General features: G+C 38.4%; 1 protein-coding gene and 1 pseudogene across 1 annotated transcript in view; one reads left to right on the top strand and one right to left on the bottom strand.

Annotated features, from left to right (window-relative positions):
* Positions 1-11569, bottom strand: part of PRKACB (protein kinase cAMP-activated catalytic subunit beta) — a 131336-nt gene extending 119767 nt beyond the window's left edge. Inside the window, exon 1 of the mRNA XM_004752712.2 lies at positions 11334-11569. Within this exon, the coding sequence (XP_004752769.1) occupies positions 11334-11379 (46 nt within the window). The 5' untranslated portion in view covers positions 11380-11569. The remainder of the gene's footprint in view (positions 1-11333) is intronic.
* Positions 11570-12008: 439 nt separating this feature from the next.
* Positions 12009-18742, top strand: LOC101693446 (annotated as a pseudogene).
* Positions 18743-22870: the final 4128 nt, after the last annotated feature.

The raw sequence follows: 22870 nt of genomic DNA, 5'->3' as shown, positions 1-22870 counted from the left end.
CATATGATAGTTGTCTTTCTCTGCTTGACTTATTTCGCTAAGCATGATACGCTCTAGTTCCATCCATGTTGTTGCAAATGGCAAGATTTCATTTCTTTTGATGGCTGCATAGTATTCCATTGTGTATATATACCACATCTTCTTGATCCATTCATCTGTTGATGGACATCTAGGTTCTTTCCATAGTTTGGCTATTGTGGACATTGCTGCTATAAACATTCGGGTGCATGTGTCCCTTTGGATCACTACATTTGTATCTTTAGGGTAAATACCCAGTAGTGCAATTGCTGGGTCATAGGGCAGTTCTATTTTCAACATTTTGAGGAACCTCCATGCTGTTTTCCAGAGTGGCTGCACCAGCTTGCATTCCCACCAACAGTGTAGGAGGGTTCCCCTTTCTCCGCATCCTCGCCAGCATCTGTCATTTCCTGACTTGTTGATTTTAGCCATTCTGACTGGTGTGAGGTGATATCTCATTGTGGTTTTGATTTGTATTTCCCTGATGCCGAGTGATATGGAGCACTTTTTCATGTGTCTGTTGGCCATCTGGATGTCTTCTTTGCAGAAATGTCTGTTCATGTCCTCTGCCCATTTCTTGATTGGATTATTTGTTCTTTGGGTGTTGAGTTTGCTAAGTTCTTTATAGATTCTGGACACTAGTCCTTTATCTGATATGTCGTTTGCAAATATCTTCTCCCATTCTGTCAGTTGTCTTTTGATTTTGTTAACTGTTTCCTTTGCTGTGCAAAAGCTTTTGATCTTGATGAAATCCCAGTAGTTCATTTTTTCCCTTGCTTCCCTTGCCTTTTGCGTTGTTCCTAGGAAGATATTGCTGCGGCAGAGGTCGAAGAGGTTGCTGCCCCGTGTTCTCCTCAAGGATTTTGATGGATTCCTTTCGTACATTGAGGTCCTTCATCCATTTTGAGTCTATTTTTGTGTGTGGTGTAAGGAAATGGTCCAATTTCATTTTTCTGCATGTGGCTGTCCAATTTTCCCAGCACCATTTATTGAAAAGGCTGTCTTTTTTCCATTGGACATTCTTTCCTGCTTTGTCGAAGATTAGTTGACCATAGATTTGAGGGTCTATTTCTGGGCTCTCTATTCTGTTCCATTGATCTATGTGTCTGTTCTTGTGCCAGTACCATGTTGTCTTGATGATGACAGCTTTGTAATAGAGCTTGAAGTCCGGAATTGTGATGCCACCAACGTTGGCTTTCTTTTTCAATATCCCTTTGGCTATTCGAGGTCTTTTCTGGTTCCATATAAATTTTAGAATTATTTGTTCCATTTCTTTGAAAAAGATGGATGGTACTTTGATAGGAATTGCATTAAATGTGTAGATTGCTTTAGGTAGCATAGACATTTTCACAATATTTATTCTTCCAACCAGGAGCATGGAACATTTTTCCATTTCTTTGTGTCTTCCTCAATTTCTTTCATGAGTACTTTATAGTTTTCTGAGTATAGATTCTGTGTCTCTTTGGTTAGGTTTATTCCTAGGTATCTTATGGTTTTGGATGCAATTGTAAATGGGATTGACTCCTTAATATCTCTTTCTTCTGTCTTGCTGTTGGTGTAGAGAAATGCAACTGATTTCTGTGCATTGATTTTATATCCTGACACTTTACTGAATTCCTGTATAAGTTCTAGCAGTTTTGGAGTGGAGTCTTTTGGGTTTTCCACATATAGTATCATATCATCTGCGAAGAGTGATAATTTGACTTCTTCTTTGCCGATTTGGATGCCTTTAATTTCCTTTTGTTGTCTGATTGCTGAGGCTAGGACCTCTAGTACGATGTTGAATAGCAGTGGTGATAATGGACATCCCTGCCGTGTTCCTGACCTTAGCGGAAAAGCTTTCAGTTTTTCTCCATTGAGAATGATATTTGCGGTGGGTTTTTCATAGATGGCTTTGATGATATTGAGGTATGTGCCCTCTATCCCTACACTTTGAAGAGTTTTGATCAGGAAGGGATGTTGTACTTTGTCAAATGCTTTTTCAGCATCTATTGAGAGTATCATATGGTTCTTGTTCTTTCTTTTATTGATGTGTTGTATCACATTGACTGATTTGCGGATGTTGAACCAACCTTGCAGCCCTGGAATAAATCCCACTTGGTCGTGGTGAATAATCTTTTTAATGTACTGTTGAATCCTATTGGCTAGTATTTTGTTGAGTATTTTCGCATCTGTGTTCATCAAGGATATCGGTCTATAGCTCTCTTTTTTTGGTGGGATCCTTGTCTGGTTTTGGGATCAAGGTGATGCTGGCCTCATAAAATGAGTTTGGAAGTTTTCCTTCCATTTCTATTTTTTGGAACAGTTTCAGGAGAATAGGAATTAGTTCTTCTTTAAATGTTTGGTAGAATTCCCCCGGGAAGCCGTCTGGCCCTGGGCTTTTGTTTGTTTGGAGATTTTTAATGACTGTTTCAATCTCCTTACTGGTTATGGGTCTGTTCAGGCTTTCTATTTCTTCCTGGTTCAGTTGTGGTAGTTTATATGTTTCTAGGAATGCATCCATTTCTTCCAGATTGTCAAATTTATTGCCGTAGAGTTGCTCATAGTATGTTCTTATAATAGTTTGTATTTCTTTGGTGTTAGTTGTGATCTCTCCTCTTTCATTCATGATTTTATTTATTTGGGTCCTTTCTCTTTTCTTTTTGATAAGTCGGGCCAGGGGTTTATCAATTTTATTAATTCTTTCAAAGAACCAGCTCCTAGTTTCGTTGATTTGTTCTATTGTTTTTTTGGTTTCTATTTCATTGATTTCTGCTCTGATCTTTATGATTTCTCTTCTCCTGCTGGGGCTTAGGGTTTCTTTCTTGTTCTTTTCTCCAGCTCCTTTAGGTGTAGGGTTAGGTTGTGTACCTGAGACCTTTCTTGTTTCTTGAGAAAGGCTTGTACCGCTATATATTTTCCTCTCAGGACTGCCTTTGTTGTGTCCCACAGATTTTGAACCGTTGTATTTTCATTATCATTTGTTTCCATGATTTTTTTCAATTCTTCTTTAATTTCCCGGTTGACCCATTCATTCTTTAGAAGGATACTGTTTAGTCTCCATGTATTTGGGTTCTTTCCAAACTTCCTCTTGTGGTTGAGTTCTAGCTTCAGAGCATTGTGGTCTGAAAATATGCAGGGAATGATCCCAATCTTTTGATTCCGGTTGAGTCCTGATTTAGGACCGAGGATGTGATCTATTCTGGAGAATGTTCCATGTGCACTAGAGAAGAATGTGTATTCTGTTGCTTTGGGATGAAATATTCTGAATATATCTGTGATGTCCATCTGGTCCAGTGTGTCATTTAAGGCCTTTATTTCCTTGCTGATCTTTTGCTTGGATGACCTGTCCATTTCAGTGAGGGGAGTGTTAAAGTCCCCTACTATCACTGTATTATTGTTGATGTGTTTCTTTGATTTTGTTATTAATTGGTTTATATAGTTGGCTGCTCCCACATTGGGGGCATAGATATTTAAAATTGTTAAATCTTCTTGTTGGACAGACCCTTTGAGTATGATATAGTGTCCTTCCTCATCTCTTATTATAGTCTTTGGCTTAAAATCTAATTGATCTGATATAAGGATTGCCACTCCTGCTTTCTTCTGATGTCCATTAGCATGGTAAATTCTTTTCCACCCCCCCTCACTTTAAATCTGGAGGTGTCTTCGGGCTTAAAATGTGTTTCTTGGAGGCAACATATAGATGGGTTTTGTTTTTTTTTATCCATTCTGATACCCTGTGTCTTTTGACAGGGGCATTTAGCCCATTCACATTCAGGGTAACTATTGAGAGATATGAATTTAGTGCCATTGTATTGCCTGTAAGGTGACTGTTACTGTATATGGTCTCTGTTCCTTTCTGATCTACCACTTGTAGGCTCTCTCTTTGCTTAGAGGACCCCTTTCAATATTTCCTGTAGAGCTGGTTTGGTATTTGCAAATTCTTTCAGTTGTTGTTTGTCCTGGAAGCTCATAATCTCTCCTTCTATTTTCAATGATAGCCTAGCTGGATATAGTATTCTTGGCTGCATGTTTTTCTCGTTTAGTGCTCTGAAAATATCATGCCAGCTCTTTCTGGCCTGCCAGGTCTCTGTGGATAAGTCAGCTGCCAATCTAATATTTTTACCATTGTATGTTACAGACTTCTTTTCCCCGGGCTGCTTTCAGGATTTTTTCTTTGTCATTGAGACTTGTAAATTTTACTATTAGGTGACGGGGTGTGGGCCTATTCTTATTGATTTTGAGGGGCATTCTCTGAACCTCCTGTATTTTGATGCTCGTTCCCTTTGCCATATTGGGGAAATTCTCCCCAATAATTCTCTCCAGTATACCTTCTGCTCCCCTCTCACTTTCTTCTTCTTCTGGAATCCCAATTATTCTAATGTTGTTTCGTCTCTTATGGTGTCACTTATCTCTCGAATTCTCCCCTCGTGGTCCAGTAGCTGTTTGTCCCTCTTTTGCTCAGCTTCTTTATTCTCTGTCATTTGGTCTTCTATATCACTAATTCTTTCTTCTGCCTCATTTATCCTAGCAGTTAGAGCCTCCATTTTTGATTGCACCTCATTAATAGCTTTTTTGATTTCACCTTGGTTAGATTTTAGTTCTTTTATTTCTCCAGAAAGGGCTTTTATATCTCTCGAGAGGGTTTCTCTAATATCTTCCATGCCTTTTTCGAGCCCGGCTAGAACCTTGAGAATTGTCATTCTGAACTCTAGATCTGACATATTACCGATGTCTGTATTGATTAGGTCCCTAGCCTTCGGTACTGCCTCTTGTTCTTTTTTTTGTGTTGAATTTTTACGTCTTGTCATTTTGTCCAGATAAGAGTAAATGAAGGGGCAAGTAAAATACTAAAAGGGTGGCAACAACCCCAGGAAAATATGCTTTAACCAAATTAGAAGAGATCCAAAATCGTGAGTGGGGAGAAAGGGGATAAAAGAGGTTCAAAAAGGAAGAAAGAAAGAAAAAGCAAAAAAGAAAAGAAAAAAAAAAAAAAAAAAAAAAAAAAAAAAAGAAAAGAATTTTTAAAAAAAAGAAAACACCTAAGAAAAATGTAAAATATATATATATATATATATATATTAGATAAACTAGTAAAAAATCGTTAAAAAAGAAAAAGGTAACAGTTAAAAAAAAAAATTTTACCCGAAGGCGAGAAAAAAAAAAAAAAAAAAAAAGAAAAAATTAAATTAACTGCAAGACTAAAAAAAAAAATCACAGGAAAAAAGCCATGAGTTCCGTGCTTGGCTTTCTCCTCCTCTGGAATTCTGCTGCTCTCCTTGGTATTGAAAAACCGCACTCCTTGGTAGGTGAACTTGGTCTCGGCTGGATTTCTTGTTGATCTTCTGGGGGAGGGGCCTGTTGTAGTGATTCTCAAGTGTCTTTGCCCCAGGCGGAATTACACCGCCCTTACCCGGGGCCGGGGTGAGTGAGTAATCCGCTCGGGTTTGCTTTCAGGAGCTTTTGTTCCCTGAGCGCTTTCCTTAGAGTTCCAGAGGACGGGAATACAAATGGCGGCCTCCTGGTCTCCGGCCCGGAGGAGCCGAGAGCCCAGGGCCCCACTCCTCAGTGCGCCCTCAGAGAACAGCGCCCAGTTACTCCCGTCTGCCTGACTTCCGGCCGCGCTCCGAGCTCACCGAGCCTGCGACCGGTTCAAGGTAACACGGAGCTGCGAGCTTACTGTCGGCTCTGTCTCTATAGCCGGCTTTCCCGTTCCAATACCCGCAAGCTCTGCGACACTCAGACACCCCCGATCCTTCTGTGACCCTGCGGGACCTGAGGCCACGCTGACCCCGCGTGGGCTTCGCCCCGGTTTAGCCTCTGGAGCGATGTCCCTCAGCGGAACAGACTTTTAAAAGTCCTGATTTTGTGCGCGGTTGCTCCGCCGCTTGCCGGGAGCCGGCCCCTCCCCCCGGGGTCTATCTTCCCGTCGCTTTGGATTCACTTCTCCGCCGGTCCTACCTTTCAGAAAGTGGTTGTTTTTCTGTTTCCAGAATTGCTGTTCTTCTTCTCTTCGATCTGCCGATGGATTTTCAGGTGTTTGCAATCTTTAGATAAGCTATCTAGCTGATCTCCGGCTAGCTGAAGCAGTCTCAGCTTGCTACTTCTCCGCCATCTTGACTCCTCCCCCAGGAATATTTTTAAATTAAAAAACTCAAAATAATTTGGTACTGACCATAAATTCCATTTTCTATTTAACATACTTTGTTCATTAAAAACTTTAGATTTATTCCCCTGAAAAAATCTGGGCACATATGTATAATAACATTAATATTACCTAGATATACAGACAATTTTGCAAATTATACTAATTGTTTAATTTTATTAATTTAATGGAATATCAAAATGATTTATGGTCAACTCCTAACTATCTGAAGGATTTTAATAACTATCCTGGCTTATCTAGGACCTTTTCATGTGCTGCTTCTGCCACTAAGCTATGGCTTACTTTGTCTTTATCCTGCTGCCGGCAATGAAAAGCAACAATCTGTCTATATCCTAAGTGAAGGACACTGAATAGGAGAATGGAAAACATGGTTCCTGAACCATGAAATGATTTTATGCATTAGATGATCTGCACAAAATGAATTACAAGATCACATAACTGGATGAGATAATACGTATTTATTATTTCAATAGTGTTGCTGTTCATTATGACCTTTTTTCTTTTTCAAAAATTTTTAACAAAAAAAATGTTTTTAACTCAAAAACTATTCCTAAGTACTTCTGCCAATTTAATAAATTGGAATAAATATCTGATAATTAAAAGCTTTAAAGACATGAGTAAGATATGAGATCACTAAATTTTTCCTAATCAACATTTAAATCTATAAAAACTTTCAATAAAAATATTCTCACTGACAGTCAATATTAAAAACTAAAAATAATAATAATAATTCTAGTAGAATCCAATAGAGAAATTAACTTTGTAGTTAACTTTACAGATTATACACTAATTACTATAGTAAACTCATCACTAAATTCATAGAGGCTTATTCAGAGGAAATGCTTTAGAAATAAGTTAATTCCTAGTATGAGAAAAGATAAATCCAGCATTCTGTTGATCGACACATACTGGTGAGGATCCAAATTACCAAGATGATTAAAAGATGGGTTGGCATCTTTATTACATATAAAGACAGCTATGTTCTAAACCTGTGCTAATATACCAAACATTAGTAGCCACATTTAAATTAAAAATTCAGTTTCTCAGCTGCCCTGGTCATATTTCAACTGCTCAATAGCCACATATACCTAGTGCCTACTACATTAAACAATACAGAAACATTGCCACCACACAGAAAGTCTGCCTGGATAGTACTACTCTAAACCATAATGCAGATATCAAAGTACTTTTTAAAATGGCAATACAGATTTAAATAGGAATGTTTTGATTGGCTATTTATCAGGAAGGGAAAGTATACATTTACAAATGAGAAAAATAATTAAACACAAATATAAACAGCAATGAAGGGTGTAAGTATATAAATTAATTTACATGGCTTAATTTGAAATTACCATATCAAGTCTGAAAAGATTTTCAAGACAGTTTAATCCTTCATCCTCATTTTACAGGTGAGGAAATAGAATCTGGAGAACAGTACAAGAAAAAATAACTCTCATTTAAGATATTTAATATATATAAATGAAGTCACTATTAAAAACAACCAAAATTTTTATAATGGATAATAAACTGAAATAAAGTGAAGTCTAAGCTATTCTGTGTGTCTCAGAATCAGTTTTCCCATTAGATATATATATGCTGTTGGCACAGGGGTTAGGATTTCAGGTCCAGGGTTAAGCTGCCTAGGCTCAGATGTTTTTCCTTGACTTCTTAGCTGTATGAATTTAGGCAAGACATTTAGGCTCTCTGAGTCTCCATTTCCTGATTTATAAAATAGAAAAATAATTAAACTACTTCATAGGTTTGGCAAGATTAAGTGAAATCATGTATGCAAAGTGCACAGAGAACCTGGTTCACAGTAAGCCCTCCAAAAATGCAAGTTGTTATGAAACTTGCATTTGGTTGAACCTAGACTACTGGCGACTTTCTTTGATTAATTTCTATTCACCCTCAAGCTCTTAAGACAGAGAGATACTTTGGAAAACATTGAAAGATCATTATGCAAACACTAGGTTACATTGTTGTTCTACCACTTACAGTCATAGGAGAACCAGCTTCCAAATCTCTACCAGCACTTTACCCATTGGCTTCAACACCTTTGCCATGCAAGTGTAATACGAAGCTCCACAAGCAACCTAATGGGTCTAATTTTTTTTTTTTAATGAAATAAATCACAAAAGACCTTCCCATGTTAAAATGGTGGCATCTGTTTTTTATATTGGTGACTGTGGGTAAAGAAGTGGGAGACTGGATAAGTAAAACAATTTTGAATGACCAGAGTTTATAACTTCTCCAAGAATCATATACTCATATATTTAAAATTTATGCTTCTGTATATTAGTGAAAGTTGAAGTAACTACACTTAAACCCATATTTTTGAGAGTAAGTTTTTATAAATACACAACAGTTGGTATGTAATGGTAAGAAATGTTCTTTCAATAAGTTTTAAGGTATATCAATACAATTTCCTAGTTCACTATGGTAGAAAAATACCCAACTTAATGTGATCTCCAAAAAGTATAGAGATGAGAATGGCATCTCCAAGTCCTACCCTGGAAAATGCTTTATTCTAAGAGTAGAGAGATTGAATAGATTACAACAGAGGCACCAAATGGTAAAAGTTTCATTCTTCTGGAATATGTTTATAACGAAGCTCCAGAGTCACCTATACCAGGCATGGTCCAAACCAAACCTCAAATCTTAGTCAACCTTATACATTTTTTTTAATATAACTTTTTATTTTTTATAAACATATATTAATCATCATTTCAAATCAAACATTTCCCTACTTGTAGTTTTCAGAGTTCTAACTTCACTTTCCATAATATCAGCACTTACCACATTTTGCTCTTCAGATAACTTTTATGAATACATTTTTTCACTTATACTAGGTAGTAGATTTCTTGAACTTTTTCTTAGTCTCCACATGAAACTAATACACTTTACAGACATTTTGAAAATATGGGTATTAATTGATTATTTCATGAGGCAGAATGGATTCAGATTCTAGTGATACTCTAGTATCACTAGTAATCTGATCTTAACTTCAGCTTCTTCAAAGGTCAAACTCTTTGGCTTTAGAATCATTTATCACTATTTATAATCATTAAATGGAATGATTATACAGGCTGATTTCTAAGATTACTTATATTTCCAGAAGTTTATGTTGTTATGTATCAACTGAAGTTTAAATAACTACATTCAAATTTTCAAAGGCATTTATTTTCAAGAATAATTTTTTTAAAGAAATACGCAGAACAATTAGGTTTGCAATGGTAAAAGCTGCCCTTTCATTAAGTTTTAAGAGATATCAATAAACTTTATTGACTATAGAACAGCAACAACACACACATGATAACATTGCTCCAGATAAAATTACAGAGTGATCAACACATGGCATTTCTAATAACTGTCCCTATGAGATATCACTCGCTATTTTCTTTTATTACTTCACAACATTCATTTAAACTACCATACTGATCTTCAGTTTCCATAAATAAACTTACATAAAAAGCTGGCTAACATACTTACTAAATAGGCTGTCACTAATAGTTAGAGCTCAGGAAAGATTTTATTCATAGGAATAATTTAAATATATTTAGATAAACATTTAAAGTCTCCATCCTGTTTTCTGTAAATATTCCAAGATTATCCAATAGTTCTGAGCTTCAAATCAGTACTGTCTTGGGGAGAATAAGTTTGGTAACTTAATAATGTAAATATATAGATCAGAGAAGAGTCTACTATCATTATTAAAAATGGAAACACTGTACATGTCAGTACTTGCCAAGGAAAATCACTGATATGATTCAATTACCAAGCACACTCCTTTGCAACACAATTAGCACGTTTTTATCTTTAAAACGAAAATAACTTACCAGACACAAATAATTCTTTACATCTTCCACATTCCTATTCTTTCTGTACAGTTACTACATTTGTGCAGTTAAAAAAGAAAAGATAACAAAGTTCTACCTCTACATGGGCTTTTTAAAATTTCCCTATCACATACTAAAGTATGGTCACTGATAATCTGTATGACATTACAACAAACTTTTCTGGAGCTCCTGAAAACTAACACCAAAACCTCACTGGTGAAATATAAACATATAATCTGATCTCATTATTCACATTAAACAAAATGAATGACTAAATCTTTCTGAATTGATTCTGCTTTGTTGTTAAAAAAAAAAAGCTAATTCCTTCATGCTAAATTACAAAATCAACCTAAAACACATTACAAACATAGAAACATTAAAAGATACTAATTATACAAACTGGAATAAATCACTGGCATTCCCTCAAGTGCTAAAATGTCATTCAGTCCTGGTGACATAACAAGTACCATTTGTTGTCTTATCATTTTGAATTATAAAATCAGAGATGAACCTGACAAAGGCACATTAATATTTTTTCACAACCATCCTGACTGATTGAACTATACAGAAATTCAACTTGCATGATTTTTTACTATCTGGTGTAAAGTGCAGGGTGCCTGCACTTTTCAGCGTCAGAAGAAATTCATCTTATTGTGGAAGCACTTCATCTCCCAGAGACCTTTAAGTTTTACAGACACTCTAGGAGATTCCTGAAATGTTTCAAGCAAAGGCAAACCTGCCTTGGTTTTTTTCATGGATAAAGTTGCAGTTTAGTTGTTACATCTTCCATTCCTAAGAGATGTAAGATCTCAAAACCACTGCTGCTTATTCAGAATTAACCTTACCTGCAGAGAGCCAGACTAGCAGCCCCGTACCTAAGCTGTGATTAGGTTGGGCAGAACCCAAGTGATGGAGGGAAAAGAGCCAACTCTGCCCACAGCACTACCTGTGGCTCCCAAAGAGATGGTCTAGGGTAGAGGAAGCGAGGATTGCAGTGGTACAAGGGACTTCTTTATCCGGACCATATTTGGGGAATTGTTCTAGCGAGTGCGTCCCCTCGCTCTAAAGAGAAAGGGAATCTCGGGGAACACTGTTCTCCCTCGATCTCTCCATCCGGTCCCACGCGCTCGGCCCTCACGCCGGAGGCGGGGCGGGGGCTGGGGGGAGGCTGTGGAGGAGGAAGGCAGCTGGTCCCTAGGGCCCCCACGAGCAGTTCCCGGCGGCCGCTGCGAGGCCTGGACCATGCCCGCGGCCTCGGGGCTCCGACCCGGACGCGCGGTCGATGCCCCGCGCCCGCCCTCCCGTACGGTACCCAGACCCGGCCCTTGACTCACCGCTCTCCACCTCGCTGCCTTTCTTGGCGGTCGCCGCGTTCCCCATGACGGGGGCGATGGAAAGAAGGGGTCAGGGAGGGGAAAGGGGGCCGGGGCCGTCCCCGCCACTCCACCGGCTGAAGCAAGTCTCGCTTCTGCACGGGTCGAAGCGATGAGTGCTGCCGGCGCTGGCGCCCCGAGAGCGGGCGGGAAGACTGGGCCGGTTCGGAGGGCAGGGCTTCAGCCAACTCCTCAGCCCGGGAGGCAGCAGCAGCTGGAGCACCCGCGGCGGCTGCGGCGGCGCGGGCAGACACTCCCCTTTCCCCCCTGGTTCGCCGCCCCCCTCCCCCCCGCCCGGGCCGGGTTCTTTCTCCGCGGGCGGGCGCGCGCCGGAAGTGACGTATGGTCCGGACGAGGGCGACGGGGTGAGGGGCCGTGATCGGGGGCGGCTGAGTGGGGTGACTCTGACTGGCACCTCGGCGGCCGGCTGAACTGGCGTGTTCTCGCCCGGCATTGAGCTCGGATGTTCATCCCTGAGATGGGGGCGGTGGCGTGAGAACCGTTAGCTTCGAGGAACCTGTCGTCTCTCAGCTTGGAGTCCCCCATGTCCTGGAGCGGGGCCGCGGGAAGCCGTGTGGGCGCGCTCGGTGGCTTTCTTTGTGCGCCGTATCCCGGCGGCTCCTCATTCAAAGTTGCCTTCTCCCGACAGGCGGGGGGAGAACCGCACGTACCTGCGGAAGATCGTATGCGAGGGCGAGGGGAGCCGCGTGGTTCCTGCTTCTGGCGGGGGCAGACTGGTCAGCACGTGCCGCGACAACAGCCTCGTCCCTAATCGCGACTGTGGCAGGGAGCCTCAAGATGCAGGTGTCCGCCGAGCCCGTGAGCACGTTGTCTTCCCCTTCTCGGGCATCCGTCGCCGGCCCTTGGATGTTTCCAGAGCGGGTTTCATTCGCCGCGCTTTTGTGGGGTCACTCAAGGTTTTATCAGACATCCCAGGCGGAGATAAGGAAAACTTGGCCGCTGCTCGATGTCTGTTGATGCGAGGCTTTGTATTTAGCAGCTTTCTGTGTAGATGTGAAATGCATTCCCAATTGATAATTGCTTTTTATCGATATACATAGAGCACTTACTCATATACTTAGAGCACTTGAATTTTCAAGTACCTTTATTTGTCGGGTGATTTATGTGGCAGTGTAGTAGTTTCCTTTTGCATGTTCCTTTGAACTCTGTTCTGTGAGCGTTTGTTCCAAACCTAGTGCGGGAAGTCTGTTAACTTCCCGAGGGCGAGACCACATAAACCTGTTTTGCGTCCCCAAGGCACCAGATGCACAGGGTTTAATGGACACCTGCTGACTTGAAAGTAAGCTGAGGATATTTTTCAGAATTTTTTTTAAAAAATGTTTTTCATTACTGACAAAAACCCAGTGCTAATTGAAGCAATTCCTCCGTAAACTCTATATCTTATGATCAATTCTGTTAAATTAACTGAGCAAATATTTGTATTATATACACTGTATTCCAAGTACTGTAGAAATATTAACAAATTGTTCCTCAAAATCCTGTGAGATAATGTAGCTTTACTATCGTTATTTAATGTGCAAACTGAGGGACAGAGAAGTTAAGCAATTGACTCTAGGTTACACAGCTATCATCTGGTGGAAGCAGGATTTAAACCTAGGTGGCTGCACTCCAAAGTCCATCCTTTTCTCTGTAATGTTGGTCAGAAACCCGTGGATGTTGTGGTAAATTGCTTTCTCATTTGAAATCCATTGATTTGAGAGAGAAGAGATTAAAAGTTTACTTTTGGGGGAATTTCATTATACTGTAGTTCCCCCTTATCCAGTTTTGCTCTCCACAGTTTCAGTTCTCCACCGTCAGGAAACAGGTCATTCTCCTTCTGACCTGTCAGGAGGTCAGTGGTAGCCTAACACTAAGTCATAGTCTATACATCCTTCACTTTATTTCTTCTCATCATGAAGGCATTTTATCATCTTACATCATCACGACAGAGGTGAGTATAGACAGAGGTAAGATCAGAGAGAGACCATATACACTAACTTTATTATAATATATTGCTAATATTCTTAATATAATAAATTGTTAAAATTATTCCATTCTATTATTTATCATCAATCTCTTGCTGTGCCTGTTTATAAATTAAACTATATCATAGGTAGTGTGCATGCATAAGAAAAAACATTGTATATATGAGATTTGGAACTATCTGTGGTTTTAGGCATTGACTGGGGTTCTTGGAATATATCCCCCACAGATAAGTGGGGAGGGACTACTGTATTGTTTTGAGTGTTTCCATTAAATGCAGATAATATAAAAATAACAGAAAAAAAAAGGGTTTGGACTAGATAGGTTTTGTGTCAGCATGTAACAATGTTGCAACAATGTCACATCTTTCCAGTCATGTTTTATGCTATAGATGTGACATTTGCCCTACATACATGGAAAATTCACTAAATAGCATTAAGCCACATATATACCAAATTAAAGACAACTTTTTGGTATATTTTATTCTGGAGGGAATATTTGTAGAATCCTGGACAATTCATACTGTCCTCATTGGGGTGAGTTTTTATTTTTATTTATTTATTTATTTTTTAATATTTTATTTATTTATTTGACAGATAGAGATCACAAGTAGGCAGAGAGGCAGGCAGAGAGAGAGGAGGAAGCTGGCTCCCTGCTGAGCAGAGAGCCCAATGCTGGGCTCTATCCCAGGACCCGGAGATCATGACCTGAGCCCCTGAGCCGAAGGCAGCAGCTTAACCACTGAGCCACCCAGGCGCCCCTGGGGTGAGTTTTTAAATGTATGCCTTTTTATAGACCAGTTTTAATAATACAAGAGTGGTTATAGGCATAATTTGTCCCTTTTCTTGACATGATTTTGAGTTCTAGGCCTCTAATAGGGCAGCTGAATAAATCATTAATTTGCAAAGGATACTGTTGACAACTATTACAGAGTTACATACATTATAACTACATTCTGGAAAATCAATAAGTGAAATATTCAACTTTACAAAATTTGTCCCTTTCTCAATTTAACTTTATCATTGGTTAAGAAAGTACATTAGTTATTAATTAAAAAATTATCAACAATTAGAAATATCTTCTTATTCTTTTTTCCTTGTACTATTTGTTATATTAGCTTACACTGCTTCTCTGATTCAAGGAAGATTATACTTTAGGAATATAGTTTCGTAATTTTCAGTTAGTTAACATTCACAGCCATTTAGTTATCATTATATACAAGTTGCCTTTTCATTATTAGAGAAGAGTTCTCTATAGGAAACCATTGTTTATGTAACACATAGTTTCAAGAATTTGAAACATATGTTTCAAGAATCTTTTTTTTTTACATTCCAGAAGGGACAGAAATGTCATTAACTGTTCAGTTATTCTTGAAATGATTAGCAGTAACATGGGGCAATTGCTGTCCTTTGCCACAAATGACTTTGCTATAACCTAGACAAGTACAAAGATAGAACTATTTCTATAGGAAAGCAGACACAGTAAGAAGTGGGTCATTACAGAGAAAAGACTTTGAGTCCTTTTCCATATGATATTTTGTCTGAGAATCTGTAGCACTTTGTAGCAGGGAAAATTATATTTCATTTTGGAAATAATTAGTCTTACATTTTCTTATACTTGGTAAAAACATTTTCACATTTTTTATCAGATCCTCAAAACACACCTACATAAGCTAGACATATTAGCCCCATTTTACAAATCAGTGATGTAAAAACATTTTCACATTTTCTTTATCTGATCCTCAAAACAAACCTACATAAACTAGACATATTAGCCCCATTTTACAAATGAGTAAAACAAAAGTTCAAAGTAGTAAAGTAACGGGCAAGATCAGTCAAATGGTAAGTGGAAGAATGCTAGGTTTTGTGTCCTTTTCTAAGAGACAAATGTAATCTCAATCCACATTAAGATCTAGATTTTACAATTTACAGATGAGAAAATTTACAGATCCCCAATTTACAGATGAGAAAAATAAGGCCCTAGATTTAGGAGCCTTAGCCCTTTTCTTCTTAGAGATATCTCTTTACCTGGGAATGAGAAAATGGGGAAAAACTAGAAAATTGTTATTTCAGTTTATTTTTTAGTTTTTAAGTATATTATTAACTTGATTTCCAAGACTTTTTAAAGCAAAACACCCTCAAAAATAATATATATCAGATATATTTGTTTTTCCTTTATAATCACGAGGACGGATAAGGTAAAGTTGGTAATTGTTGAAGAATATAACCAGATCATTTGTTTTTACACTGTATTTTATACCAAATAAGTGCAAGTAAAAACTTACTTAACCATCATAAGATTATAATTTTTTGAATAATATTAGTAACCCACATAGTCTGATATTTCATTATTGTACAGTATTGTATGTCCTAAACCAAATGATACCACACTAAATATCAGGCAAAGGGCAGAATAATACTTCCGAAATGAGGAAGTAATTTTATAGTTAATAAGTTACAAATATGTTGTGATAATTGTTCACGTCGTTGTAGTACAGTACGAAGTTTTCTTCTTGAGCTGAATTCTAATCCCTTTGAGAACAAATTTATTATCTAAATTTCGATATTTTTCTCTGCGTTTTTTTGTTTTTTTTTTTTTTACAGATGAGGAGACTAAAATAGTTGATAACCTGCTCAAAGTCAACAAAAATGAGCTAGTAACAGTAGAATTGTAGCTTATCTCTTGTGTAAGGACTAGAATACAAACTAAAAGTGGTTTAAGAAGAAAATACTTGGAGGGGAGAACAAAACCAACTTTTTTTGCTTTCTTAATATGTAATACACTATTTCAGAAAAGGTATGTTTATTTTGCATATTCTGGTTATACTAGTGTGTTTCAACAAAACTATGGCTCAATTTCTGCTATTTCAGTTTTGTGTTATGCATTTTGGGACTATACCTATAGATAAAAAATAATGCCTAAATTGCAAAACATTTGTTTCTTTATGAAATCACGAACTGGTGGGGCAAGAGCTTTCAGGAAATCTCAGCTTTTACAATTTAAGCCCATCTTTGACTAAGGTGAATCTGGCCCACTGAAATAAAACTGTATTCATAGTACTGGCAGTAACAAACTAGAGTGGTGTATGATGAAGTAGAAAGGGTTTGAGTTTTGTAGTCAGAAAAATCTGGATTCATGTTCTGTTATAGTCACCATCTTTCACCTTCACACACTATCCTTACTTCCCTTGGTCTTTGTTTCCCAAAGTATGAAGTTACATGGATTAAATTAAGTCATCTATTAGAAAGTACTAGGATAATTTTTGTCATAAAATAAAGTCACTGTAATCCTGTGCTCACCCTGCAATAACAATGTTTTCTTGTACTTATGTTTCAACAGTAATGTTTAAATGTTTAAACAGTATATGGAAAGCATGATAAGAATATACAGATTAATAAAATCAAGTATTTGTGTAAGGCAAAATGGACATGTAAATAATTATTTAAAATAAGATAAGTTAACTTTGGAGTAATCAGAACCTCTTCCAGATGTGCATCTCTCCTGGTTTTATGGAGTTTCCTCACAGCATGGCCCCCAAATGGCAGTCTTCAGTCCTACCTCAAAGGAAGAAACCAAGATTGCCTCCTGCCCCCTAGCCAGAGGCGATGTCAACCTCTCAGCACTTGCCAAGGGAGAAAAAGAAACAGCAAGAAGCAACTGAACATATCAATGAAATGCAAAATGAAATAAACAGACTTAATGAACAAGCCACTGAGGTGATTTTGAAAGTAGAAAAGAAATGTAACAACTTTGCCAGCCATTTTCCAGAAGAGGTTGGAATTTATTGCCAAAATCCTGAATCTTTGGGTAATAACATATGTCAGCCATCCACAAGTGTCTGCACTGCTTGGAGTATTAAATCAGGTTACAGAATAGATCTTAATTTTGATGAAAACCCTTACTTTGAAAATAAAGTTCTCCCCCAAAGAATTTCATCTGAATAGAGTAGTGATCCATCATCAAAGTCCACTGAAATCAAATGGAAATCTGGAAAGGATTTGACAAAACATTCAAGTCAAACGCAGAATAAAACCAGCAGGAAGAGACAGCATGAGGAACCAGAGAGCTCCACCTGATTTACTGACCATTCTGAGGCAGGTGCAGATGAGATAGGAGTGGTCATCAAAGATGGTATTTGGCTATTTCATTATAGTACTACTTGGTTCTTCATATGGTTGATGAAAAGGGGGAAGGAAATAAAATGATTGGAAGATATTGAAGAAGGAGATGAGGATGAAGATGAGGAAGATGATGATGAGGCGATAGAAGGAGGAGGATGCAGGAGAAGATGACTTAATGGAATACTGTTGGATTCCAACCTTCCTTTTTTAATTTTCTCCAATCCCTGGGATCAAGTTGCAGTGTTTTTCCCCTCCCTCTGGTGCTCATTCACCCTGTTTTCTGAAGTTTCTTTTCTCTCCTTTTATACCATGGTTCTCAACTTATTCAGGGGGAATATAATGGGAGAAGAATCTCTACCCCCTTCTGTTCCAAATTCATTTTTATTTCCCCTTGTCTCAACAAAAACTTTATGGAATCAACACCACTGTGCTCTGTGGGGAAAAAAGAAAAACCTTCTGCTCCCTTAGCTATGCTGAAAGCTGGAAGGTACTAGGCCCCTGTGTAGTAGTGCATAGAATTCTAGCCTTTTCCCTATATTGTGCTCAGAGATTACACTGTGTCTTTATGTGGATTTGTGCAATTAACATTTACCAACATGTACCTGTCTACTTTCTCTTGTTTAAAAAAAGGAAAAGAAACTTTAAAAAATGAGGTTATCAAAGGTCAGCAAAGTGTGGGTTTGAGATGTTTGGGTGGGTTAAATGGATATTTTGACAACATGGCTTCTCCTTTGTCATGTTTAATTGTGATGTTTAATGGGTATCCTTGCAGTTTAAGATGACACTTTTTTTTTTCAAAGATTTTATTTATTTATTTGACAGACAGAGATCACAACCAGGCAGAGAGAGGGAGAAGCAGGCTCCCCGCTGAGCAGGGAGCCCGACGTGGGGCTCAATCCCAGGACCCTGAGACCATGACCTGAGCTGAAGGCAGAGCCCCAACCCACTGAGCCACCCAGGTGCCCCAGGATGACACTTTTAAAATAAAACTCTCCTAATAATGAGCCAGACAGGCTCGCTGTACATGACAGATTTATATCCTTCCAGCTTAGCTACTTAAAGTAACAATGACTTCTCTTTCCCAACCTCATATTTATAAATGTTACAATTATTATGTTTTGTATTACATATGATTATACTAATATAACAATGGGGCACCTGGGTGGCTCAGTCTGTTAAGCATCCAACTCTTAATTTCAGCCCAGGGCATGATCTCAGGGTTGTAGATCAAGTCCCACATTGGACTCCACGTTTAGTGTGGAGTCAGCTTGAGAATCTTTCTCTTCCTCTCAACTCCCTCCCTCTGCTCACTTGTTATCTCTGTCTCTCTCTAAAATTAATAAAAAGTATAACAGTATAATTATAATAAATATTGCATTATAAATGATTATACATATTGGTTCTGTATAATCACATAACCATTTCTGTGAAGGGCGGAGGCGGAGTACCATGACTGACATGGAATGAGAGAAGTGTAGTTTTCTCGAAGAAATTGTCATATAGGATAGGTAAAAGCAACAGATATCTAATATAGTAAAAATTAGAAAGACTGCTCCTAATCAATTTTCCATCCTGGGGGACTGGATAACAGAAATCAGGAATGAAGAACATAAACCAGCTTTTAAATTAATGAGAGGTATATGACTTGGGTCCTACTGAGTTTGAGTTAGTAGTGTGATACCTAAATGCGGATGATGAATAGCAGGCAAATGTAGAGTTAGATCAATACAGGAGTTGTGAATTCAGTGTAAAGATAAGAGTCAAAGCCACAGCTTTGACTGAAATCTCATTGAAAATGTAAAGAATAGGGACGCCTGGGTGGCTCAGTTGGTTAAGCAGCTGCCTTCGGCTCAGGTCATGATCCCAGTGTCCTGGGATCGAGTCCCACATCGGGCTCCTTGCTCCTCAGGGAGCCTGCTTCTCCCTCTGCCTCTGCCTGCCATTCTGTCTGCCTGTGCTTGCTCTCTCGCCCTCTCTCTCTGATAAATAAATAAAATCTTAAAAAAAAAAAAAAAAGAAAATGTAAAGATTAAAAAGCATCTAAGAATGGACAATTATGGAACAGAAAAGAGAGGAGAGTTCTAAAAGGAACCTCACGTGGTAGGAGCCTGGAGTGGTCAGACAAGCTGAGAGAAACAGGAAATGTAGTCATAGAGGTCAAAGAATGAGAGAGTATCAATTTGATTGCATGCTAGAAGTTATCTAATATAAGCAAAATACTGGGAGAATATATAGCTGCTTGTAGGAAGGAAAAGAAAGCTGAAGAACTGGGCTTGGCATCCTCAGGAGCCAGGCAGCTCCAAAGATTTGAAATATTTGTTGCTGATTGACACTTTTGCCGTAATAGCCAATGGAACAACAAAATATGTATTGTCGTCAATCTTGTTCTTTTCCCACAATTCAGTTTCCAACGAGAGAATTCAGTTGGCCTATCTTAGGTTAAGTTTTTGCTTCTTACCCAGGATAAGGCATATGATTAGCAATCCTGGGATTCATCAGTGGGGAAGCAGAAATTTCCCAGTACCAAAAAAGGATGGACTAGAAGTTGACCCCTCAGTAAAACAACAATGTTCATTACAGAGGTTTTATTTAATGGTTTAGTAAACGTAAGTATTTCTCCTCAGTGGTACTATAAAGGACTACTACTCCCCCACCCAAAATGTGATGGATTTTACATAAAATCATAGAAGTTTTCAGTTAAATAAATGAGTAATACTCTGTTACCTGATGTGGTAGGCAGAATAAGCCCCTCCCAAAGATATCCAAGTCTTAATTACCAGATTCTGTGAATATGTTACCTTGGTTGATAAAAGGAAATTAAGATTGCAGATTGAGTTGTTTGCTAATTCTCTGACCTTAAAATAGGGAGATTCTCCTGCACTATCCTGTGGGCCCAGTGTTGTCACAAGGGTCCTTAAAAGTGGAAGAGGGAAACAAAAAAGAGTTTAGAGTGATGTGATGTGAGATCTCTACATCATTGCTGACATTAAAGATGGAAGAAGGGAGCCATGAGCCAAGCAATGTAGGCAGCCTCAAGAAGTTAGAAAGGTCAAAGAAACAGATTCTCTCTGAGGGTCTTCAGAAAGGAACACAACAGTGCTGATACCTTGGTTTTAACCCAATGAGATCCTGGTCTGATTTCTGATGTACTGAAGTGTAAAGATAATTTTAAAAACCACCAAGATAATGGTAATTTGTGTCAGCAGCAGTAAAAAAACTAATATACCTCACCCTATTTTAAAAAGTAAAGAGAGGTTAAGTGAATTGCTAAATTGTCCGAGGCAAAACCAGGACTGAATCCCAAACTCTAGACTCTCAAGAAGTTCTCTACACTTCACACAGGTGTGTTAGAAATTCTTTACATAGGGCGCCTGGGTGGCTCAGTTGTCAAGCGTCAGTCTTCGGCTCAGGTCATGACCCCAGGGTCCTAGGATCCAGCCCCATATCAGGCTCCCTGCTCAGCAGGAAGCCTGCTTCTCTCTCCCACTCCCCCTGCTCATGTTCCTGCTCTTGCTGTTTCTCTCTCTGTCAAATAAAGAAAGAAAAAAAGAAAGAAATTCTCTATATTTAAAGTCATTATTTGGAAACACTGATTTCCTAGAAGTAGGATAAAGAAGGAAAAGGCACTTTAATTTTCTTCTAAACTATTCTGTTAAATAACTATTGAGTATCCAATTAAATAGAAAAGTTAAATATGAACTTTTAGTTTTTGTGATCTGGAGGTTGAAGGGGTTATTTGAATATATGTGGAATATGGCAGAATCTGGTAGAAAATATTTAAGGTGATTTTTCAACTTCTTTGTTTCTTTTCCATCTGGCAAGTACTTTTTTCTCAATATTAATTTCCAAATGTCTTGGTTTATGTTATATACTACTTATAATCATAATTATTTTTTAAGAAGCTATGAATCTTGCTGCATAAAAGGTACAGAGTTGTTTTATGGTAACTTCAGGGTTAGGAGTGGCTAGAGAGAGCGGAATTGCTCAGTCTGGAATTCAAAATTCCAGAGTAATCCAAGGAAGAGAGATGGGAAGGGAACAGTTAGCACGGAGTCTGGGGACTGGGGTTTTTTATATGGAGTGGTAAAGATAATGGCAGCTAAAAGATCTAACATGTGATTCCAAGTTGTGTCCTACATAGCACTTGAGGTAGCGCCCAGATCTTCAACTACATTTTTGCTACATGCAACAGCTTTATATTTGTGATTGCTCTAAAGGAAATGATGAAGTATAAAGGACCATTTTTGTCTTTGCCTTGAAATTATGACAAAGAAGTAAATAACCATAGATGATATAGAACAGGGAACAAAAATTGCTCAGGAACAGATAATCAGAACCAGGGGAGTCCGTGAAAACATAAGCGCATCAGAAATGTGTATAGAATCAGAAGGAGGACTACATGCTAAAATGCATGTAGGGGCACCTGGGTGGCTCAGTTTGTTGAGCATCCTCCTCTTGATTTCAGCTCAAGCCATGACCTCAGAGTTATGGGACTGAACCAAGCCAGGCCCCACACTTGGTGGGGAGTCTTCTTGACTCCCCCTGCACTCTCTCATAATCTCTCTCTCTCAAATAAATAAATAAATCTATGAAATAAAATAAAATGCATGTAATAGGGATTTGAATCAACTTTTTGTATAGAGTTAAGAAGCTGGATGTACTACAAAATCACCACTACCACCACTACCAAGAGTTGTAATTGTAAATAAAAGTTCACTATGTATATACCAGACTCTGCACTTAACCTTTTAAATATACCACTTCATGTAACTCACATAACAGTCCTATAAAGTGGGAACTGTTACAGTCCCATTTCACAAGATGATTTTGAGTCATAAAGAGGTTAAATAACTGGCCCAAGATTTTACCCCTAGGAAATAAAGAACTAGATATACTTCGTTTGAACCCAGATCAGTCTCATTGCAGAACTTTTAATCAGTAAAACCAGCATTTCCAAAAGTCTAGAGTAGACCATCTGTGTGAATATGATTGGGGAGTGCTTGTTTTTAAAATGCAGGTTTCTGGGTCCCATTCAAATCTGTTATATCAGAATTTTTTGTGTGTGTAAGTTCTAATTAATCGCCTCTTAACAAAATAGGAACCTTAGTGTGTGTAATCCTTATGTTTAAGTGTGATCCTTGGGCACACCTAAGTTTGAGAACCACTACCTTGTTGTGTTTCATTCAAAACCAAATCAACAGTCTCAACACAAGTTTGGTCAGGCAACTCTTAAGAATACTTAGGATAGCACTAGACTTCCAGGATTGGCACTGAAAACTTATCTAGTATATTCACTCTTTGCTATCTATGTATATACACGTACAGTATAGGAATCAGTAAGGAAAGAGAGGTGGAAAACGAATAATTATTGAGTCTTGCTTTGGGGATATAGTA

Source organism: Mustela putorius, unplaced genomic scaffold, assembly GCF_011764305.1.
Source record: "Mustela putorius furo isolate JIRA1106 unplaced genomic scaffold, ASM1176430v1.1 tig00003853_pilon_pilon_pilon, whole genome shotgun sequence".
Classification (NCBI taxonomy): domain Eukaryota; kingdom Metazoa; phylum Chordata; class Mammalia; order Carnivora; family Mustelidae; genus Mustela; species Mustela putorius.
This window is presented reverse-complemented; position numbering and strand designations above follow the sequence as displayed.